Source organism: Kogia breviceps, chromosome 14 (genome assembly GCF_026419965.1).
Source record: "Kogia breviceps isolate mKogBre1 chromosome 14, mKogBre1 haplotype 1, whole genome shotgun sequence".
Lineage (NCBI taxonomy): Eukaryota > Metazoa > Chordata > Mammalia > Artiodactyla > Physeteridae > Kogia > Kogia breviceps.
In genome coordinates, this window is record NC_081323.1 from 54,568,257 (window position 1) to 54,590,322 (window position 22,066).

Here is a 22,066-nt window from a genome sequence, read left to right on the forward strand (position 1 = left end):
TCCATATTCTGCTGTTTATTGACAGCTGACAGTAGCTTCCTGCCCGGAACCCCCCTCCCCACATGCTGGCCCTGGCCTGGGCCACCCACTGAGGAGCAGCCAGGTAGCTGACCAGGCCCACCCACCCGGGGATGTGCCAGCACATGACCACTGGAAGGGGCCCCACACACCCAGGCACCACCTTGGCAGACTCCCTCAGCCCACCCGAATCACAATCGCTGGTTTTCGGCGGTGTGTGTGTGTGTGTGTGTGTGTGTGTGTGGTACGCGGGCCTCTCACTGTTGTGGCCTCTCCCGCGTGTGTGTGTGTGTGTGTGTGTGTGTGTGTGTGTGTGTGTGTGTGTGTGTGTGTGTGTGTGTGGTACGCGGGCCTCTCACTGTTGTGGCCTCTCCCGCGTGTGTGTGTGTGTGTGTGTGTGTGTGTGTGTGTGTGTGTGTGTGGTACGCGGGCCTCTCACTGTTGTGGCCTCTCCCGTTGTGGAGCTCAGGCTCCAGATGCACAGGCTCAGCGGCCATGGCTCACGGGCCCAGCCACTCTGCGGCATGTGGGATCTTCCCGGACCGGGGCACGAACCCGTGTCCCCTGCATTGGCAGGCGGATTCTCAACCACTGCGCCACCAGGAAAGCCCCGGTGCTTTTAAATTCTCTTTTTTGTTAAGAAATGTCAAAGTTGTGCCCAACACATGTGGATCAGCAAACACGATAGAGGAGCCCAGTCAGTACTTTTCGGAAGAGGGAGACGGAGGGAGAGAAGGCGAGAACGACCACACGACACAGCCTCAGACCATGAGCAGAGCGTCTGGGAACTGGAGCGGGGGTAGGCTGGCTGCGCAGGGCCAGCTCAAGGCCCCAAGGAGGGAGGATTGGGCACACCCTCACACGCACCACACGCAGCCTGGCATGCATGCCCTTCACCCACTGCTGTCACCCAACTGACGCACCCACGTTCACCACGCTGTGCACACAGCTCCCCTGAAGCCCAGGGGAGAGGCACCAGCACCCATGGGAGAGGCAGAGCCCTCCCCACTGTCTCCACGGCGTGGATGACACAGCCCAGCGGCGAGCAAGGCACATCCTTCAAGTTCTTCAGATGCAGAGAAGTTAGGAGAGAGAGCAGAAGGGAGGCCCTGGCGGAGCACAGACCCCTCCCCCAGACCCCAGCCTCCTGTTTGTGCTACTGGGCCCAGGGGTCTGGCCACTCCTGGACAGAGGGAGGGAAGGATAGACAGACAGATGGCCGGGGCCTCTAACAGCTTTTGTCTTGAGCTAGACTCCAGCGTCCTTGCAGTTGGTAAATGGTTTTCTATAGAATCAATAATATTTTTTCTTTCTTTAAATATATATTTGTTAAAGTTATAACTTTTTGTTTCTCTGGGGAAATCTGCCTTAGCTTATTCCCAATAAATTAATACTCTTCGATAGCTTATATTCAGGGAGTGGGGTACAGTGGGGCAGGGGGCCCAACCCCAGCCCCTTGTGCTGCGCTGGAGTGGCTGGCAGAGGTCCCCAATGGGCAGTTCTGTGCTGGGCATAGGCCTGTGCTCTGCCACAGATTGGGGAGGGGACTACAGCAGCTGCCCCCCTCCCGCTGCCTCCCAGGGTGGACCCAACCTGGACTCAGGGCAGGGGGTTCAGGAGTTTCCCCTCCTCCACCCACAGCGAGCAGAGCCTGGTGGTGGGTGGGCAGGTGGCCCAGCAGTTATTGCACAGGGAGCAGCAGATAAGGAAGGGCACCCACGAGGCAGCAGCATCTGCCCAGAGCCCTTGGGTCCCCCAACCAGGCAGTCCTCCAAGCTGGGCCCAGGGGCAGGAGTTGTGCTTGTGCGGGGGCTGGACAGGACGGCCCACCCCCGCCTCGTGCCCACGGCCGCCTAGCAGGCTGCCCCCTGCGCCCCTCCCCCTTGGTCCACCGCCCTGCCCGCTCGCGCCGCCCCCGGAGGTACCCATCCTGAGGTAAAGGTCAGTGTGCGGGCCGGAGCCCAGGCGGCGGGGGTGGGCCCAACTTGGGCGGCCGCGTCACTCCAACATGGCGTCCAGCTGGTCGGCCAGGTCGTCAAACATGCTGCCAATGTCGTCCAGGATGCTGCCGGTGCTCTTCTCCTCGGGGGCCGAAGGGCTGGGAGCGGGCGCAGCGTGAACGGGCTGGGTCGGCTCAAAACTTCCAGCCCCCATGTCCCGCCCCTCGCGGAGGCCGCGCCCCCTTAAGGGGCGGGACCGGATCAGTCCACGCCCTCCCCATGACGTCTACCCCGCTCCGCCCCCGGCCCACTCACAGTATCCTCTGTCCGGGGCTGGGGCAGCTCGTAGAGCCCCGCCCACGCCAGACCGGGCCCGGCGCGACTCGGCCCCGCCCTCGCAGGGCAGCCTCCAGGTGTGCACCAGCCGCGGGGGCGCACAGACCTCCACCTATCTACGCCCACGCCGGACCGGGTCCTGCACCTACCGCGAGCCTTGCGCGTCCTCCTGCCGGATCTTCTCTTCTACGGCTTGCAGCGCCGCCGCCAGGCACGCGCTAGTCTCCTCAAGCTTCTGCCTTGCGCTGTCCCCCGGCGAGGCGCCGTCGGGCGCGGCGGGGGGCCCGGCTGCCGCTGCGGCAGCGCGCGGCGGCTTGGCGGGCACGTGCAGCGCGGGCATACCGGGGGACGGGGGCCTGGCCGGGCTGGCACTCAGCGAGGGCGGCGTGCTGGCGGGCTTGGTGAGGGCAGCAGGCGGCTGGCGTGCCGGCGAGGGCGACGGGCTGGCGCTGCCCGACTGCAGTCCCGCCGCTGCCTTGGCCGGCTTGGGCGCCGTGGGCGGTGGCGGCGGCTTGGGAGACACGGGCGGCGGCGTGCCATGGGCACGCTTCACCTCTGCGGGGAGGAGGAGAGTCGCACCGGGGTGGGAGGTTGCGCGGCGCGCGCGGTACCCATCCTGGCACAAGCCCTGCCCAAGCGCCCTGCCTTGAACCCGGGATTAGAGATAACGCCCTTTGCACTGCCGGCCGGGTTCCAGCTCCAGCCCTCCGCGCCTCCCCCGCCCCCCCCCCCCCCCGCCTCCTTGAGGCTGCCGGGGGCGTGCTTCCCTGTGCAGGCCTGCTTGAGTCACTGCTTCCAAACCCCGCCTGGTCCGCACCCCACCTCCATTCCCCTCCAGGTGTGGCCTGTTGCAGCCACCGGCCCTTCTGTTGCTTGAATGCCACAGGGCCTTTGCACCTCTGATCCTTCTGCCTGGAAGCCTCTCCCCTCCCTCCTGTGCTTGGGTCATTTTACAGCCAAGTCAGAATCCTCCTTTAGTCTTTCAGCATCGTGGGCCTGTCCTCCTTCCACAGGTGCTGCTATTCATGGGTTTCTGTGTCTCCTTCACTGAGGAATGTAAGGATCATCCATCCACCCTTGTCTCAGCTCTCATTGGTGGAGTGGTCCAGTGGGTGGATGGACGAGAGGGTCTGAGGATACTTTCCCACCCCACTCCACCTGGCCTTCATTAAATCCAAGAAGTGGAAAACCCCTCAGACCATGGCATGGGGAGCTGGAGGAGGGTCCTTTCCCAGCTGGCTCCCTGAACCTACCTGGGCTGCCAGGACCTGGCAGTGGCACCTTCTTGGAGGCAGGTGTGGGTGAACCCTGGATCTTGGGCACGGGCTGAGCCAGAATGGGCTTGGGAGAGACAGGTGGCTTGGCCAGCTTCCGGGCATCACTGTCTGGCGGGGGCAGCGGGGGCAGGTGCAACAGATCAGAGGGTGGGGGCTCAGCTGGTGGCGGTGGCGGGGGCAGCTCTGGGGGCCCAGCCTGCTCAGAGGCCGGACGGCGGCGCACGGTGCCTGTTCCATTCTGGTACACGGACAGCGGTGGTAGGGGAGGCTCGGGACCTGCCTCCCTTTCCTTGGCCTTGGGCCGGCGCTTGACCGTATCGGACTCAGTGAGGATGAACTTGACGTTCTCCTGCTGGCTCTGCTTGGCTCGGATGCGCCTCTTGAGCGTGGCACTGGCCTCCACCCTGGCCAGTGGTGGGCCCTCCACACCCGCCTCACCCTTGGCTGGACCTCGAGGCCGCTGCCGGGTAGCGCCATCTTCCACTAAGTGGCAGTGATCTGCAGGCCCCCCTGGCTCTCCCAGACCCCGGCGAGCAGTGGCCAGAAGTCCCGTGACAGGCCCACTCAGTGTGCGGCGCCGGTTCACCACCTCACCGTCAGGCCCAATGGCCTCCTTGTGCTTCACCGAGGCCAACACCGTGGCCACCCGGCCCGGCTCCGGGCTGGCAGGGCGAAGCATGGGGTGGCCCTCAGGGGGCCTGCGGGCCGCCCGGCCCCCACCCCCAATGGACGACAGCTCGAGCATGGCTGCAATGCTCTTCACGCTACCAGCGCTTCCTGTGTCCACGCTGCCAGCCAGGTCACTAGCCCGCCGGCGTTGTGCCCGGACCCCCAGCCGGCCGTCCTCAGTCCCAGCCCCCTCGGTCTCCGCACCTGGCACTGACTCATCAGCTAGGTTGGCACTGGCCATGGCTGAGCTGGAGCGCTTGGGCGGGGGTGGGGGAGGCCCCTTCTTTCGCGGCCGCACAGCGAACGACTGGCTGCGGTTGACGTTCTTGTCAGCGCCAGCGGGTGCCCGCACTGAGTGGCTGCGGCCCACGCGCCGCTGGACTGTGGCATAGGGTCCCGCGGTGGCCGGCACCAGCAGCTCGTCCCGCTCCGGCTCGCTGTCGGACGCTGCGTAGCGATTCAGGCTGTGGGCGCGCTTCTTGGGCCGCCCTGGCTCCACGTCGGCCTCAGGGGGCAGGCACAGCGTGGGCACAGGTGCAGGCAAGGCCACAGGTGCAGGCCCTGGAGCAGCCGACCCTGCCTCGCTCTCCACGGGTTGGGGCAGCACGTAGGCAAAGCCACGGTGTGTGGGTGACTGAGGCAGCGAGCGAGGTGACATGGGTCGCTCCATTGGTGGCAGCAGCTGTGGGGTGGGCTTCACCTTGGCTGTGGCTAGGGCTGGGCCATGAGGTCCCCCCAGGGCTTGCGGGGAGCCTGGCCGGGCTTTTGTGGGAGTCTGGGGGGGTGTGAAATGGCTGGTACCTGGTGGAAGGACTTGCCGCGGCTTGCCAGGCACTGGGGGCACACTGGCCCGCTTGACGCTGTGGCCGTGGCGGCTGGGCCGGGCCTCCTTGGTGGGGGTACCCAGGGCTGGCCCCTCCTCCAGCAGGTACTCCTGGCTTCGTGACATGGGGCTGCCAGGCCCTGGGGGCCCGTCGCCCAGCAGCTCCTGAGAACTGCTCATGTGCCGTGCCCGCCCACCCAGGCTGGGCTCCTGCCGCATGGAAGCCCTTGGGGTGGGTGGCAGGTGGTTGGAGGGCTTCTCAGTAGGGGCAGGGGCAGCGGCAGTGGCAGCCCCTTCAGCCGGGCCCGTCAGGGCAGCCTGCAGCTCACCGCTGAGCTCACTGTCCTGGAAGGTGGTCATCTTAGGAGACTGGCAGTCAGCCGGGGCAGGCTCGGGTGGGGGTGGTGACTCGATGGCCATCACTTCAAGTGACTGTGGTACCTTCCGGCGCAGGGGTCCCCCCTCATACTTGGCGTACTCTGCCTTCTGCAGCTCTGCCAGTTTCCTCACTGCCAGCATCAACTTCTTCTGGTGTCCTGAGTGGGGTGGGGGGCAGGTCAGGCCAGGGAGGGTGGTGAGGACCAGGAGGCAGTGGGGGCGGGGTGGGGCCTCACCCAGCTTGGTGATGCCGATCTCCTGCAGATCTTCCCAAGTGATGTCAGTGATGAAGTCGATGTTCTCGTAGCCGTTGTCCACCAGCACCTTGTAGTACTGAGCCAGGCCAATCATGGACAGCCACACGGCAAGATTAGCCTATGGAGCAGGGGACACAGAGGGCAGCCCAAGCTGGCTGCCCACACCCTGCCTATTAGTCAGAGCTGTCAGAGGAGAGGGCACCGGGCCAGCCTGGCACAGAGAGACGGAAGGACAAACAGACAGGCCCGAGGCGGCGTCAGCTTTGGAGACAGTGCAGCCTTGACAGGAGCCCAAGGCCAGCTCACACACACTTGCGAACATATGCAAACACACACAGAGGGGCGACTCTCTCCTCAGGATACCCCTTGGGGGAGGGAGAAGAATGCACTTCCGGTGGAAGAATGCGCTTCCTCACCTGCCCAGGCAGCTATGGGGACAGCATCCACGTGGACACACCACACACGTCATGGACACAGACACACAGCACCACCGACCAGATACGTGTATACACACACCCTGCATCCCAGCCATCCACGGGCACTGACACCCCTCTGAATCACGCTCGCGCCCTCTCACCACTTCCCCACCAGCATCAGGCACACGTCACACAGCCTCGTCACACGCCTGGCAAATATCCGTGATGGTCTTCACCCAGAACCACTGGTGGCTCCCTGAGTGGCATCCACCTGTCCATACTCCCAGCTGGATGTCACTTATGCACCAACACAACACACTCGGTCACCTCCTTGGGTGCACAAGCAAAGTGAAGCCCCTGGGACCCATACGTGCTGGCTGGAAGGACCCCTGAGCCACTGACTGAGTGGAGTGAGGCAGAGTGGATGAGCACAAACCCACCTGTCACCAACCCACAGCCCTGGGGCTCTCGGTGGCCATGGCATCTCCCTCACAGATGGGTGGGAGCCTGAAGCACAGCGCAAGGCCCAGAGAGGCAGCATGGATGTGACAGGCCCCGGGCCCACCTTCTCCCAGCCCAGAGCCTGTCCCACCACAGAGTGACTGTTTGTGACAGCACTGGCCGCGGCTGGTGTGGCTGTCAGCCAGTGTGTGCAGTCACCAGTGGGCGCCTTGAATGTATTTAGCGTACGCATGCTGTGTACCCAAAGCACACACAGGCGTCTTCCCCATACATGTGCCTGGGTGCAAGCACATCCCATTCCCACGGCCCCCTGCAGTGTCTGGGTGTGTGTGTGATGGGCAGTGCTGTGGGGTGCCGGGTGGCTCCAGTGTCCCTGTGTGGCCGCCTGAGTGTGGAGCACGTAGTGGAGATGGGGACTCTCCAGGCTTCAGGCTCCCCTTGCCCTGACAGCCCTCAGAGGCGGTCACCACTGCCCCTGTCCCTGCCCCTGCCCCTGCCCCAGGGAGGTGGGCCCCAGTGCCCCTGATGGACAAACAGAGGTCATCCTCTGCTCTCCTCTCTCTGGACTGCCTGGAGGGCAGGGGTGGGCTGTAGCCAGGGAGGCAGGCTGTCTGTCTGTCTGTTTGCCCATCCTGGGACTGGCCACTGGGGTGCAGGGGGCCTTACGGGTTTGTGCTCAGGTAGCCAGTCAGGGATGCTCAGGCTGGTGATCTCTGCAGTGATCTTCTTCCGGTGGCCTGGCTTGGTGACCCCGATTGCCGTGAGGTCCTAGGTGGAGGAGAGGTCCATTAGCAGAAGGTTGGCCCATCTCTGGGTCAGCTGGTAGACAGCCTTCGAGCAGCTCACCTCAGGGGTCATGCGGCTGATGGTGGGCAGGTCATAGCCGGCGCTGGTGAAGTTGGGGGCGTAGAGCTGCAGCTGGAACGTGGCAAGCCACTGGCTGACAGCTTCGGCGCCCTGGAAGACACAAGGCACCTGCTGCAGGCTCGCCTGCCTGCTCCCCCGCCAGGCATGCACCCCAGCCACCGCAGCGCCTCCTTCTCTGCTCAGCTGAAGACCATTCAGCGCCATCTGCTGTCCGCTGGGCCCCGTCAGCCTGGCCCGGGTGCTCCTCTCGCTCTGTGGTCCTGGGTGCCGCTCTCCTGAGCATCGTCCAGCACCTCGGCCTCCTTCTGTGATCTCCACCAGGAGGGTCCAACCGCTGTCCACATCACAGGCCTCCCTGACCGTCCCCCCCATTCCTGGACCAGGGACACCCTGCAGTGTGGCCCCGTGTGAGGGGCTCTGAGAATGGGGCCTCAGGCAGGGCAATTTAGTGCTGCCCCTCTATGCCCCAGAAGGTGGGCTCTACCCAGAGGAATGCAGGAGGACTCAGCCAGCAGCTCACGCCCGCCCTAGCACGCAGGTGCATGCACACAGGACCTATCTCACCCACATACACACCTTGGCTCGTCTCACATCCATGCCATTCCACACGCACACACATGCGCACATGTGCCCGCATCACAATCACACCAGCCACACATAAACACACCCCCCACTCACCTCACATCTGTGTCATACTTCCTAGACACACTAGCTTACACGCACAGCGTGTACAAGAGACAACAGCTACACACACAGACTGACAGACCAACAAAAGGACGGGCCGTTCCTGTCAAGGGCCCTGGCTGCGCTGCAGCCAAGCCAGGCAGGCTGCCCTGGGCGCCCCTCCACCTGCAGCCGGCCCAGGCCTTGTACCTTGCCCTCCGATGCTGTCTCCACCTTCTTGGGTGGCTGCTCCCCATAGACCTGCCCAGCATGGGTCACTGGAGTCTGGGACCGGGTGGCACCTGGGGACAAGAGGGTGTGGTGGGGCAATGGCTGCCCGGGGGCCACCTCCCGGCCAGGCCAGCAGTGCTGTGTCCTTGCTCTTACCTGAAGAGCCCTCCGGAGGCTTGACAGGGCTGTCCCCGGGGCTGGAGTCAGAGACAGACTTCTGGGAGAGCACCGTGGCCAGGAGCTGCAACCCAGACAGGCCGGCTGGCCAGTGCTGCTCTAGACACAGGCCATCCGGTCCTGCCACCAACTCACCTACCTTGACCCCTTCAGAGCCTGCGTGCAGGGTGTGGCCCCCGCTGCTCCGGCCACTGGTCACACTGCTCAAGCTGCCACTGCGGTCCCCGCCTGCCAGCAGGAGGGAGCAGCATCAGCTAGTGCCAGCCCTGCAGAGCCCAGGTGCTGCCTTGCAGAAGTGCCACCGCCACTGCCCTCCAGAGGCCCCCACCTACCTGCAAATGGCTTCCTCAGCACCCAGATCTCCTCGGGGGGTGCAGAGGGCCCTGCTGAGCTGCCTCCCTGGGGTGGGCTTGGTTCGGCACCTGCTCGGGAACCTGTGGGCCAAGCACAGTCTCCCTGAATCCTGGACTGGCCCAGGCCTGGGGCATCCCCTAGCCTGTCCCCCAAGTCTGCGCAGAGCAGAGGCTGGACACACACGTGCCTGGGGGGTCAGTACAGCCTCCTCCTGCCCTGTCTTCAAGAAGCTGAGGGACCCTCAGAAGGCCCTTCCCAACCTTGGACATTTGAGAGAAGGAGAGCATGGCAGAGAGGGGCGCAGGCCAGGCTATCCTGTGGTCCTGTAGGTGGGAGTAGGGAATTGCAGGAGGGTGCAAACCCCTCTGTGCCTGGGGAGCAGTGGGAGGGAGGAGGCCCCCAGGAGCCTGGGTACAGGCTCCTCATCCCAGGGAACTAGATGACCTTGGGTGGATTGAGCACACCTCCTAACTGGCCCCCCTCTGCCCTCTCACCCGGGCTGTCAATCTCCATATCCTCTCTGTGGGGTAAACCAATCACACCAGTCCCCCATCTGAAGCCATTCCATGGCCCTATGGCCTCATCCTGCGCCTCCTCTCTCTCTGTCACCAAGTCAGCCACACTGGGCTCCTTTGGACCCTTACACAGTCACACTCTGTCCTGCTTCAGTACCTTTGCACGTGTGGTTCCTGCTGCCTGGAATGCTCTGCCTGTGGCCAGCCCCTCCCACTTCTCAGGGCCTTCTCTGTCCACACTTGTCTAAAGTGGATCTCCATCTGCAATCTCTGTGTCACTGGTTGGTACGTTTCCTTCCACATTTATTTCACTGTTCCCTTTTCCCCTCCCTCCCCGAGGGCAAGCTCCTTGGAAGCAAGAATGACGTCCATCTGGGATACCATCTATTCCTAGTGCCTGGCATGCAATGTCTGTTGAATACATGAACGAGTGGGTCTGGGGACGCTGATGAGGAGACAGCTGGCAGGACACACTCTGGACCCCACACCTAGCAATGGCTAGAGCTGACAATCCTTGCCCTGCCACCCAAAACGCCGTGCACCTGCTTCCTTCTGGCCTGCAAGCCCATCCCTGGGTGGGACTTGCCTGCTCGCTTGACGATGGCCTCACCCAGGGAGGACGGGAAGTAGCCCACACGGTCATTGCCTGTCCTGTTGTCATGGATACAGCCTTTCCACCGGCCGTCTGGATTCTGCTCGAGGACCTGGCCAGATACGGTGGAGGGAGCATGCTCAGGGCAACACCCCTCCATGTCAAGTGGGTGGGTGGCCTTGGCCTCCTGCTCAGACCCCCCAGTTGCTGCCGGGTGTTGTGGGGAGCATCCCAGGTCCCATTCATCCCTGTTCCAGCAGCTCCAGGCCATCCTTACTGTGATAATGTCCCCAGCTTTCACGTTGAGGCTGGTCAGGTCGTAATTGTTGCAATAATCCTTGGTCGCCCGGACCTGCAGGGCTGCCGAGGCCTCTGGGGACACAGGAGGTGGCAGACCCCCCAGTCCTGTGAGCCAGCCTGGCCCAGGCCCCACCCCTGCCCCCCTGCCCCACCCGGGCCCACCTCGCAGCAGCTGCTTGATCTCCTTGCTGGCCTGGGAGGTGGTGAATTGGTGCACGATGTCCAGGGCCGTCTGGCTGTAGGTATTCCTCACGTGGGCATTGATCCCGCTCTATATGTGCCAGAGAGTGAGGACTCTCAGGAGCCCTCTACACCCCCACTTGACCCCAGCTTCCTCTGGCCCCTAACTCACATCAAGCAGCAGCCGAACCACTTCCGTCTTCCCACAGAGTGCGGCCTCGTGCAGGGCAGTGCCAGACTTGGTCTGGCGGTTAATGTCAATGCCAGCTTGGAGGAGGAGTCTGACGGGGAGGTAGGAGGAGCAGGCAGGGCCCTGCACAGAGAGCCCTCTGCCCCAGCACACCCAAGCCGGGCTCCAGTTCCTGGGGGCTGAGGATGAGCTTACCCTGTCCCACATCCCCGACAACCCCTCCCTGTGTTAACCCTTCACACTCTTATCTCATCCTAGTGTTGGCAGTGCTGCGATGCCCACTTTAAGAATGGGGAAACTGAGGCTCACAGAAGTTTAGAGTCTCCTCAAGGTCACCCAGCAAGTGGCACAGGCTGTGGGGCTACAGAAGACAACTCCCCAGCCCCCTCCAGTATATCCTTTATGAGGGCGGCTTGAGGCATGCTTCGTATCCAGAGACCTGACCACATCCCCACGGCTCCCTGGCTGCTCCTGTCTTATTGCCAAGCCAGGAGCAGGAACCCCAAGGCTGGGTGCCCCTTACCCCCCACCCCCACGGCCATACCTGATGATGTCGATGTGGCCATTCTTGGCAGCCAGGTGCAGGGGGCTGGTGCCATTGGGGTCGGTGGTGTCCCCTGGCCGGGGCTCTAGCAAGGCTGCACACATGTTGCTACTCAGGAGCAGCTGGACCACCTGGAAGGAGGGGTCAGAGTAGGGGGGCCCAGGAATGGAGTGGGGAGCTGCAGTTTGTCTCCCACTCCCACCCCAGGAGAAGAAGTTGGAGTCCCACTCAGCTCCCTGGGGAGACTTACCCCAACGCGGCCGAACTCACAGGCAAGGTCCAGGGGCGTCTTCCCCGAGTTGTCCACCATGCACGGGTTGGACTGGTGCTGGAGCAGCATCTCAGACTGCAGGGACCACAGGGCGTGGTCAGGCCCAATGCATCCGTTGGGCTTATTCTGCCCCAGGCACCCTGTCACCCTTGAGGCGGTCCTTACCACGTCGTAGTGACCATGCTGGGCCGCCAAGTGCAGGGGGATGTGGCCCTCATCAGATGGGACATTCACTGCTGAGCCGGCCTTCAGCACCAGCTTCATGGGCTCCTTCCGGCCCTGCCAGGCCGCATAGTGTAGCGGCCGCATGCCTGGGGGCAGGGGGGCGCAGTTGGGAGCTAGCCCCTGATCCTGAACCCAACCCTGACTTCTACGACGCTGATCCCATGAGAACCTGCCTCAACCCAGACCAAGACCCGGGGCTGAGACCTCAGTTGAGGGACCATCCTGGCCTCCAGGGACCCCACTTCTGACCTTGACCCCCTGCCTCTGGCTCTGAGGTCCCTGACAGGCCTTGCCTTTGTTGTCCTTAATGTCCACAGCAGCCTGGGCCTCCAGCAGCAGGGTGATCAATTCCGTGTTGCCATTCAGGGCCGCGTGGTGCAGGGCAGAAAAGCTGGGACAGGTGACAGACATGTATGGGCAAGGAGCCAGGCACCCTGCCTTCCCCAGGAGTCTTTGACCCCCATACCAGACTGACATCTCCCTGGGCTGAGAACTCACCCATCTGGGTCTTGGAAATTGACATTGATCTTCTTGGTGGAGCCCAGGAGCTCTGGGGTGGGAAGGAGACATGGTGAGGAAGGCTCTGTCCAGCCCCTACTGAGGCCTACCTGGATCCCAGCCCCCTCTAGACAGAGAGCAGGCAGAGAGCAGCTGGCTAACTCCCTGGCAGGCTCAGAGCCAAAGCTATCTAGGTCTTTAGTCTAGAAATGTTCATTCATTCAACCCTGTTTCCGGCACTCAGCATCAGGTACCAGCTTTTGGCCCTTGGTTTCCCACTGAACTAAGACGTTGGGAGGTTCACAGGGCCTGTCCCTGCCTGCGAACAGAAGCCAGGGCTCTGCACCCACACAGGCACACACATGTGCACATGAACCCTCCTCCCTTGAGACGCTGGCTGAGCATCTGCCAATGGTGGGAGGGAGAGAGCCAGCCCAATCTGTCTCAGAAGGACCCAGATGGGGACGGGGGTGGCCCAGGAAGGCTAGAACACCCGGAAATGGGGGTATCTCTGGGGAAGATCTGCATTTCCAGGGTTCAGCCTCCCCCAACTCCCAGCCCCGGGCCTGGCCTGTGTAGATGAGCCCCATTTGGCAGGGAAGGATGGGGAGGCAGGCAAGTGGGCCAGTGCCTCCAAGCAACCACATTACAATGGCCCCCTCATCTATGGGGGCATGTGCAGGCTCCAGGGTCAGCCCGCCTGAAGCCCAAGGGGCTCCAGCCCTCCCTTGGGGGCCCCAGTCTCCTCTCGGGGCATCCCCAGTCCTGGCCTCCACCAGCCGCCTGCCAAAGGAGGGGAGCCCACCGATGCTCTCCCCGTGGGCTCAGGTCCAGCCGGACTTGGGCCAATCCCCTGCCTGTCTGGGCCACGGTTACATAAACCATTTGTGGGTCAGTCACTCTGTGAGGGAGGGGCTGGCAGGACAGAAGCCCCTTTGTCCAGGCTCAGGACAGGGATGGGGGCAGGGGGCTGAGGGAGTCGAGTCACAGAGGGGCTGCTGCAGGGCCTGCTCTGTGACCCACAGCAGCCCTGGCTGCTCCAGCCTCGGTTCTCAGCTTTTGGATGTAGGGTGTGGGTCCCCCAATGGCCCACAAAGCCCACAAAGTCAGACAGGCCTGAATTCAAATCCTCCCTCTGCCCCTTACTAGCCCTGAGGCCTTGGCTGTGAGCTCGAAGGGTCTAACAGGGCCAGCCTCACAGGCCTAAGGGCACCTCCAGACAACACATGAAGGGTCTGGCACAGAGTTGGCTCAGCACGTGGCAGTTCCTAATACTAGCCCTATAGGAATCCCACCCCACACTCCCCAGTGAAGGGCTTCTCCAGTGAAGAGCCAAAGAGCTGAGGCTCCAGGATGAGAGGCGTCTCCACTCCCCTGCCCCTCCCCCCTGCCTCAGACACTTGGCTGATGCTAACGGCTGTCTACGTTGGCAGCAGTGCCACCCCTCCTTCCCCGTGGTGGTCCAGGGCAAAACCTTGGAGGCAGCCCTGGGTCCTTTCTTGAGCCCTTATATCTTCTCCATCGGTCAATGCTGTTGGCTCTACTTTCAAGATACTTTCAAAGCACACCTGGAATCCTACCCTTTCTCACAAGCACCATCATCACCACCCTGGGCCAGGCCAGCGTCCCTCGAAGGACCACTGCCATCACCTCTCCCTGGCATCTCCACTTCCACCCTGTCCCCTCCAGTCCATCCTCCATACCCATTGAGGTCAGGGAGACCCCGTTAGAACATGGGTCCGGTCCCATTGCTCCTGTCTCACTGGGGTTGGAGGCCAAAGCCGGACAATGGCCCTGTATGATGTAGTCCTCCTTTCACTTCGACTTCCTCCTCACCCCTGTTCCAGCCACCTGAGCCTCCTTGATGGCACTCCAACACACCTGTCTCCCCTGCCACAGCGCCTTTGCACGTGCAGTGTGTGTGTGTGTGTGTGTGTGTGTGCGCGTGCGTGTGCCATTGTTCCCTGAATTATCCCCATTATTCCCTCTTCATGTCCTTCAGGTCTCTATCTAAGACCTGCTTATCAAAGCCTCCTTCCCCATCTAAAACGGTAATCCCCTGGGAGTTTCCTGGTGGTCCAGTGGTTAGGACTCGGCACTTTCACTGCCATGGCCCAGGTTCAGTCCCTGGTTGGGGAACTAAGATCCTGCAAGCTGTACAGTGTGGCCAAAAAATAAAAAATAAATAATAAATAAAACGGTAATCCCCTTTCCATCTCGTGTCTGCTGTATTTTTCTCTTTAGCCCCCATACCACCATTTATCTTGTTTATTGTCCATCTCCATCACTAAATTACAAGCTCCAAGAGGACAATGGTTTTTATCTATTTTGCTCACTGCCGTATCCTTGGTGGCTAAAACAGTGCCAGGTGCACACACGGTGCTAATTGGTGATTGAACTGTACCCTCATCCCACATACTCTGTCCATCTGCCAGGGCCGGCTTCAAGTGTGTCACCTGTGCAGCCACTCAGAAGAGCCCCACACCTGGCTGGATGCTCTGCTGTGGCGAGATTGTTATTTTTTGTTTTGGGGGGTTTTTTTTGGCCCCATCTTGTGGCATGAGGAACTTCCCCAACCAGGGATTGAACCCGTGCCTGCTGCAGTGGAAGCGTGGAGTCTTAACCACTGGACCACCAGGGAAGTCCTATTATTTTTTTGGACAAGTCACCCCCCACACCATTTTCATTTTGCGCTGGGCTCTGTGGATTATGTGGCCAGGCCTGCCACGGTCCTTTGTCGTGAAGCTGAAGGGAGCCCAGGCATCGCTGTCCCCCAGCACCCCTGCCTTGCTCAAGCCCACACTCAGCACATTCCCCCACCAGAAGGCTCTGCCCCCCAACTCTAATGTCTGCTGCCCCCCACCCTTCTTAGTTCCCATGTAGCCAGTTCTCAGCTTCTCCCCTCAAGACTTCCCAGACCAGCTCACTCTCCACCCTCCTGCAGCCAGGGTGCCCAGGCATCTACGGAGCCAGGTGCTCGGAGTGGAGCCCGAGGCCAGGCCCACCCGCTCGCCCAGTCACAGCTGCAGGTGCTGAAATCTCAGAGGGGCTGGAGGTTGAGACGCAGGAAGTGACACAGACACCAGTGGGGAGAGGGTGTCTCCATCCAGAAGGGGATCACTCCCCATAGGAGAAGGAGCATCTTGCTAAGTTCATCTCCACCCCCCACTCCCGGCCACTGGTCTCCTCAAAGAGGAATAGTGCTGGAATTGGATGAAGGGGGGCTTGAGGTCTTGGAGCACCCCCAATTCCCATGGGGACAGTGGACACCCGGGAAGGTCCCAGAACTGCAGCCTGCCTGGGGCTGGGGGGCTGCACCTCATGGAGATAGGTGCCCTGAATGAAGCTGGAGCAGAGCACAGCTTCAAGGGCCTGGGTAGGTGGGAGAGAAGAGGGCAAGTGGGGATAAGCTGAAGGCCCCAGGAGCCCCTTTCCCTTTTCCATGAGGGCACTAAGTCCTACAGATTGCCATCATTCATAGTGCATATGCCTTGCCCATGACCACCCCCATGACTTGGGCTCTCCGGTCTCCTATCACCCCAGCCCTGTAACTGCTCTCCTGATACTACCCCTACCTTTGAAGTCACCTCCAAACTCCACCTGCAGAGGCCCTGGGGGGAGCCCACCACAGACCCTTTTCCACTCTACCCTTGTGGCCTCCCTCCACCCCTCTGCCCAGATGCTCCTCCAACCACTGAAGCCACCCACAGGCCATGTCCACAGAGCCACATCTGTCCCCTACAGGGATGTGGTCTTGCCTCCTCCGCTCCCACCTCAGATTGGCTAAGCCCTGTGGCCTCCAGCATAGAAAGGCACCCTCTCAAATCCCCCAGGGCAGGCAGCTCTGAGCCAGACGCTGGAAGGAACTCTTAGTGGGCCAAGGTGAGTGAGCACAGGAGCGCTGGCCGTAGTCTTCAGTGAAATGGAAGAAGGGGGAGGTTGGGCCAGAAGGAAGGGCAGGGTGTCTGCCCACACCCCAGAAGGCCAGCCTCCACCCCAGTATTTTCCCTCCCTAGCAGTCTCTTCTTCACTTCAAGGATTACTGCTAAGGGTGACGGTGCCTGTGCATGTAAGTGGAGGCTCCCTTCAGGCAGGATAGGGGTGCTGACAGAGCCTGGGGTGTCACTGGGGTGTGGGGTGAAGGGAAGGTGTCAGCACAGGGAGGAGACTGTGGAAACAAGAATTGTGGGAACATCTCTGGAGTTGGGGGCCCCAGGGAGCACCGCTGGATGCCCCCTACCCCATGGCCCAAACTCCAGCTGTACTTTGCTGAATCAAAATACATCTTACTCCAAAGCAGGCCAGTGTTGCCATGACAACCGAGCTAATTCATGGAGGGATTTCTCCATCTGATTTATTATGCCTGCCCCTGTGAGTCAGAGAGCCCAGATTCGGGTTCCAGGGCAGGTGTGTCTCCTACCCGGAGACCAGGCCATGCAGGGGCAAATATAGAGATCCAGGCGGAGACACAGGTTGAGGTAAAGGTCCCCACACCTCCCCTGGATGGCCAGAGTAGAAGGGGGAGGAGTCCCCAAATCTGATGCTCCCCACTTCCTCGGCACACCACCCTGGGCCATCTAGGAAATGGCCAAAGTTATCACTACCGGAGCACTTACTAAGTGCCTGGGCTTCATGCATGTACTTGTTGTTCTTACAACAATGCTACAAGGCAGGGACCACAAACGTCCCCATCCTACAGATGAGGAGACTGAAGCCCAGAGACTGGAGATGCCTGTGCCCAAGGTCGGATGGCCACTAGGTGGAAGCCTTTGCCTTGCCTTCCACCTCTCAATCCCTGAGCCTGCTTTTGAGGCTCAGCTGAGGTTGCCTCTGCCTGAAAGCCCTCCCTTTCTGAACCCCGAGGCCCTGAAGCCAGCCCTAACTGGCAGACTACCCCTGGGCCTCCGGTGTGGAAGGCAGGGCCCACCTGTGTATGTGTGCTTGCAAGGCACAGATGTGCAATTCTTTACTTGCACAGAGCAAATAGTAGAGGCCAGGCAGGGGCTGCAGTGGGAGGGGTCCTCCTGGGGCTCAAGAACCTACCCCCACCTGCCCCAGAGGCTGTCTCAGTTCTCAGTATCTCCCCTGGAGAGTGGGGAGGGTACCTCCCTGGCTTACATACAGTCCCAGGGGGTGGCATGGGGAGTCGGGGCATGCAGACCCCACCTGCTACCCAGCAGAGCCCTGCCTGTGCCCGCACAGGTGCCCTGACACACTGACACGGCCATACGTGCGCAGTCACACAGGCGGCTGGTCCACACGCCCATCCATCCATCTCCAGGGTCCCCGGGGGAGGCTCCAGGCTGAGCTGGGATGAGTGCTGGGATCAGGGCGCCAAGCTTCCAATCATCCCCTGGGACCCCCACAGAACAAACTCAGGTTGGCCAGTGGGAGACCCCCTCCCACCCGTCTCGTTTTCCAGCAGGGAAGCCAGAGAGGACCAGGGTCTGCACCTGCCTCGAACTCAGCCTGCCCTGGGCTGGGCGACCTTGGGCCTCTGCTCCCCCTTCAGTAAATGGCCCCCAGCCGGCCATGCCTGGACAGCCACACCCCCAGCATGGTCCTGCCACCCCCCCCCTTCCCTACTAAGCATGTTATTAAACATGGGGTGGGAAGGGGGTCTGACAGAGACTGTCAGCCCTGTGGTCTCCCCTTACCGCAAGAGGCCCCTCCCTCTCTCCATGGCGTTGGGGGGAATCTGCCTCGCCCTTTAAAGGCCCAGAAGAGACCTCCAGCTGTCAGCCCGAAGCCCGGGAAGGGAGGGGAACGGAGGCAGGAGAAAGGGATGCGAATGCCTGCGGCCTGGAAGGTGGGTGCCGCCAGGTGACCGCTGGGGGGCTCGGGTGACGGCCTGGCGCTCGATGCAGCCCCTCCTTCAGTGCTGGCAGCTGGGGGCGCGGACGGAGGGTCTGGGCGCTGCTGGCCCCGCCCCGCCCCCGGGGACCCGACAGCATCCCCCATCCAGCCCTGCACCGGGTGAGGTGGGGGGCTCGGCGCTGGAGACCGCCCCGGGGCGCGCCGCGGCTCGCGCCCGCTCCCCGCGCCCCCCGTACCCCCCGCACTCACTGGCCTTTCCGGGCCGCGGCCTCTGCAGCAGCCTCTGCGCGGTCCCCACGTCCTCCGCCTTCACCGCCTGCACCAGTTCCTGCTCCTTCCCCATGGCGCGACCGGGGCCGCAGCGACGCGGCTGAGCTCCGTGCGCTCGGCGCGGCTTAGAGGCGGCGGCGGCCCCACGGCACCCGCCGCATCCTCCTCCCTCCCCCGCAGCCTCCTCCGCCGCCCGCGCCCCTCGCTGTCCTCGGGCTCCAGCTCGGGCTCGGGCTCCCGGCGCGGAGGGGGCGGGGAGCGCGTCACGGGCGGGGGGCGGCCCGGGGGCGGAGGCCGGCGGCGGCGGGAGCGGGGCGGGGGCCGGCGGCGGCGGGAGCGGGGCGGGGGCGCGGCACCTGGCGCTGCCTCCCGGACGCCTGGGTCCCCCTTCTGCGGCCGCTGACCTCGGTGCGCCCGCGCCGGCCGCGCGCCCGACTCCTTGGCTCCGCCCCTACATTAGGACCCGTCCTCCCGAGACGCCCCCTCCCCACGTGCGGGCCGCGCGGCTCAGGCCCGACCTCTGCGGACACCCCGTGGCCCCGGCGACCGCCAGGGGCTAGGGACAGCAGCCGCCGGGGGGCCGGACACTGAGCTCTGACTCGGTGGCGGCGCCAGGCAGAGCCTGAGAGAGGCTTCCAGAGGCTGCGGGACCCACGGAAGGAGGGACTCAGGCAGTGGGCGGGCGGGGACCCGGGCATGTAGATACCCGGGCATCGGCGGCACAGAAGCCGGCCCGCCAGGGGCTGTCAGACATTTCTGGCCCGTGGTTCCCGTGGGAGGTGTCGAGGAACTGTGAAGAGGAATCTCCCAATAATGAATTCGGTGTCAGGGAACCCGCCCTCCCCATCCCGCAACTGCACCTTCATGCCCGCTCCCGGGCCGCCCCCCGCCTGTTAACTCTTCAGGTCCACCACCCAGGGGGTTTCAGTCCCCCCATTCGCAGCACCAATAGGGTCACAGCCCTGCCCAGGAGCAATCTGAACCCCACAGAAGCCTGCTTACCCCCCAGACTCCAGGCACAGATTCTGGCAGCCCCACAGGGTACTGTCCTGCTTGACACTAACCCTCCCCCGCCCAACCCCCCACACACCCAGAGGTCTCTCCCTTCTGACCTCCTGGGCCTTAGCCTCCGGTCCTCACCTTGTCATGGCTGCAGCATTCTAGAGACAGACTAGTTGGGGTCTGTGTCCCGGCTCAGGTTCAGTTTCCTCATTTGCAGGGAGGGGCAGATCATCATCCCAACCAGGCAAGGTTGTTAGAACCTTGGAAAGGTTCACACATATGATGGCTGGACCCCCTCATCTCCCTATGGCCCAGGCCATCAAGCTGGTCCAGTAAGAAGGTGGCCAGAGTGTGGAGGAGGGCAAGCAGCAGGCACTGGGATTCCCTGACCTGGACAGCTGGTCAGTCCCCTCCGTGGGCTCTTCTGTGAAATTTAGGGAGCAAGACTATACCTCCCAGTGTGCTGGGCTCCCACAGGGGTCCCTAAACACAAGGGCCCTTCCCCCCACCCTTTATGGTGACCAGTTCCTGGGCACCTGCTGGGTCAGGCACCATGCTGGTCACTTCATAGATGAGCTTGGATTTACTGTGCCCGTTTTACAAATGAAGAAAGTGAGGCTCAGAAAAGTCAAGTGACTCACCTGAGGTCCCAGAGTCTCCAGGTCATGAGTCTGAGATTTGAACCCACATCGGCCTCTTCATTTGTCCCAGATCTGCCTCTTACCAGGTTTGTTTTTCCAGTCACTTTGTCTTTCTGAGTCTCAGTTCCCCCTCCATAAAATGGGGGAATGATACATCCCAGTAGATTATTTGAGGATTAACTGTGATGCTATCCATAAAGCACCTCACAGAACTTAGTAAGTTCTCAGCAAATAGCTTCTATGGATATTGTGATATTCTTGGGCCTCCCTACCTGGGCCATCTGGGTAGCAGTTGCATTTTATTCATCTTCGTGTCTGCAGAGCCAAGCAGTGTGCCCAGCACACAGGAAACACTACAAAACAAAACAAAACAGAAAAAGAGTTATTATCCTTACCATTATATTCATGTTTTGGCTGACTAAGGCAAACCACTCTGTCCTGAGCCTAACATTTTCAGGTCCTGGGGCAAGAGTACAAACAGAGGCCCACACACCAAATGTCTAACTATTCAGATGTTATAAATCATGCTAATAATGTGTTAAATAAAATATATTCTGTCATTCTACCTTGACAAATACACCTTCATCATGAACTGAAAGGCCAAGTTCTAGTTTCGAATTATCGCATAGCTCTGGGAAATGAACTGGCCCCTGCCTCCAGCTACCTCACCTCCATTCTCTGCCCACTTCCATCTCCAGCTCCAACTCTACCCAACAAACAGGTAGCCCTTAGTCACTCCTCAGACCTAGGCTTGGGCAACTGTGTGGTCCACCCTCTGGAGGACAGACCTGGGAAGAAAGCCATACAGAGTCTACTAGTTCATCCTGGTAAGTGAGGCTAACGCCCTAGGAGGAGTCAGGAATTCTAGATCAGCTACCCGCCAGCCCAGTGAACCTGGGACAAGCTCCCTACGCTCAGCTGCCTTATCTGTAAAATGGGTCAGCAGCTCTGCCTGCAGTCCAAGGCTGATGGAAGGGTCCATCTGTTAACAGAGATGTGAATCTTCCTGGGGTCCCCCCAGCCTGGGGGTGGGGGCAGCACAGCAGGCCATCCACTCTGGCTGGGGAGATGAGGATACAGAGGTGTGGGACTTGGGCAGCCTCCAGGAAGTCAGGCCTCCGAGGACGATCCCAGGAAGAGGGGCGGCTGAGCCAGCAGAATTGCTGAGGCTCAGCCTGGAGTAGAGCTGGCTGCTGCTTCACTGCAGCCTGGGCTGGCCCCCTTCCCAGATGCATGGCAACTTCCCCCTTCCCCCGGCAGCAGCGCAACCCCTGCTCCTGTCCACCAGCTGTGCACCCGCTCAGGGGCTCCCTGGTACCCCTCCCAGACCCCCGGAGCCCTGATGCCCAGCCCCTTAAGTATAAAATGGGGATGACAAATGTACCCTCCTCACGGGCTGCTGGGAGCATGAAGCATGATAGCTGCCAAGGTTCCCATCTTCTCAAAGATGCCACCTCTGTAAAGTGCTCAGCTGATGCTTGGTACATAAGAAGGGATCAACAACCATGGGTCCTATCTCCCCTTCCTGCCCAGCAGAGATGCTGGGGCTGCTCAGGCTGGGCATGGAGCCTGGCCTGGTCTCTCAGTTACCCATAGGCATGGGACATGTGCAACCCTCCACCCAGAGTCCCCACAAAAAGGCAGACAGCTCAGGACTTGCCCCCCTGGGCCACAGATACCCCACAGACATCTGGCTGAGTCTTCCAGGCCTCCTTTGGTCTCACCTCTCTCTCCCGCTCTCAGGCTCTCAGGGTTTATCCTGCTCTGGACATCCTTCAGGTGCTAGGGTTCACAGGGCTCTTCCTCTCCCAGGCTTCCAAGCCCACATATACATCTGCCACTCCCCAGAGCTGTCTCTGAGCCTGGTGGAGCTGCCCTGGGGAGCTCCTGTACGTAGAGAAGAAGATAAAGAGGATGTATGAGGTGCAGGGGTTGCCTGGGAAGTAGTCACCTCAGCCAGAAGGGGCTGAGATCAGGGGAGGGATGAGCCCAGCAGGATGGGTTCTGCCATGTTCTAGACACGTGCCTTTGGATACATGACTCTACATCTCTGAGCCTCAGTTTTCTTGCCTCCAAAATAGGGGGTGGTTCCTCCTTGGCAGGGTTATTGCGAGGACCCAATGCAGAATGTGGGTAAAATGCTCAGAATAGTT

The 22,066-nt window shown here is 61.5% G+C and overlaps 2 protein-coding genes and 2 long non-coding RNA genes across 11 annotated transcripts in view; 1 reads left to right on the plus strand and 3 right to left on the minus strand.

Annotated features, from left to right (window-relative positions):
• CASKIN1 (CASK interacting protein 1) lies at positions 1 to 18,540 on the minus strand. Of its 3 annotated transcripts, none has more exons than XM_067013000.1 (20): positions 18,250 to 18,540; positions 12,184 to 12,235; positions 11,979 to 12,076; positions 11,626 to 11,771; positions 11,440 to 11,535; positions 11,190 to 11,320; positions 10,628 to 10,784; positions 10,438 to 10,546; positions 10,253 to 10,335; positions 9,970 to 10,087; positions 8,847 to 8,948; positions 8,654 to 8,742; positions 8,494 to 8,578; positions 8,317 to 8,408; positions 7,423 to 7,533; positions 7,243 to 7,344; positions 5,678 to 5,816; positions 3,548 to 5,599; positions 2,444 to 2,849; positions 1 to 2,116 (listed from the first exon to the last, which is right to left on the minus strand). In XM_067013000.1, the coding sequence occupies exons 1-20, from the start codon at positions 18,341 to 18,343 to the stop codon at positions 2,017 to 2,019; spliced, it is 4,362 nt and encodes a 1,453-aa protein (XP_066869101.1). In that variant the 5' UTR covers positions 18,344 to 18,540; the 3' UTR covers positions 1 to 2,016. The 3 variants fall into 3 exon arrangements, with proteins under 3 accessions (XP_066869101.1, XP_066869099.1, XP_058892440.1); XM_067012998.1 differs by having other exon boundaries at positions 10,253 to 10,347; XM_059036457.2 differs by having other exon boundaries at positions 10,253 to 10,347; positions 10,628 to 10,736; positions 18,250 to 18,539.
• The window catches only part of MLST8 (MTOR associated protein, LST8 homolog), a 10,739-nt gene continuing 6,539 nt past the window's right edge, over positions 17,867 to 22,066 (plus strand). For 2 of the 6 annotated variants that reach the window (XM_067013001.1, XM_059037740.2), the window contains exon 1: positions 17,975 to 17,992. The gene's annotated coding sequence lies outside the window, so the exon portion shown is untranslated. Of the gene's footprint in view, positions 17,993 to 22,066 lie in introns of all 6 variants that reach the window. The other 4 variants (XM_059037735.2, XM_067013004.1, XM_067013007.1 and 1 more) reach the window with 4 other exon arrangements.
• LOC136792567 (uncharacterized) lies at positions 18,621 to 19,975 on the minus strand. The gene is made up of 3 exons (XR_010836519.1): positions 19,914 to 19,975; positions 19,411 to 19,532; positions 18,621 to 19,060 (listed from the first exon to the last, which is right to left on the minus strand). It is a non-coding gene; the product is annotated as an uncharacterized lncRNA (long non-coding RNA).
• The window catches only part of LOC136792566 (uncharacterized), a 4,774-nt gene continuing 2,678 nt past the window's right edge, over positions 19,971 to 22,066 (minus strand). Inside the window, exons 2-3 of the long non-coding RNA XR_010836518.1 lie at positions 21,638 to 21,800; positions 19,971 to 20,266 (exon numbers count right to left, since the gene is read on the minus strand). This is a non-coding gene — a long non-coding RNA (uncharacterized lncRNA). The remainder of the gene's footprint in view (positions 20,267 to 21,637; positions 21,801 to 22,066) is intronic.

Bases quoted from the DNA above. Each gene is read 5' to 3' on its own strand.
- CASKIN1 (XM_067012998.1), bottom strand. From the start codon at position 18,343: ATGGGGAAGGAGCAGGAACTGGTGCAGGCGGTGAAGGCGGAGGACGTG. The intron at 8,949-9,969 runs GCAAGTCCCACC...CTTGGCCCACAG, and splicing joins GGCCATCGTCAAGCGAGCAG to GTTCCCGAGCAGGTGCCGAA. The intron at 5,600-5,677 runs GTGAGGCCCCAC...CACCCCACTCAG, and splicing joins GATCGGCATCACCAAGCTGG to GACACCAGAAGAAGTTGATG.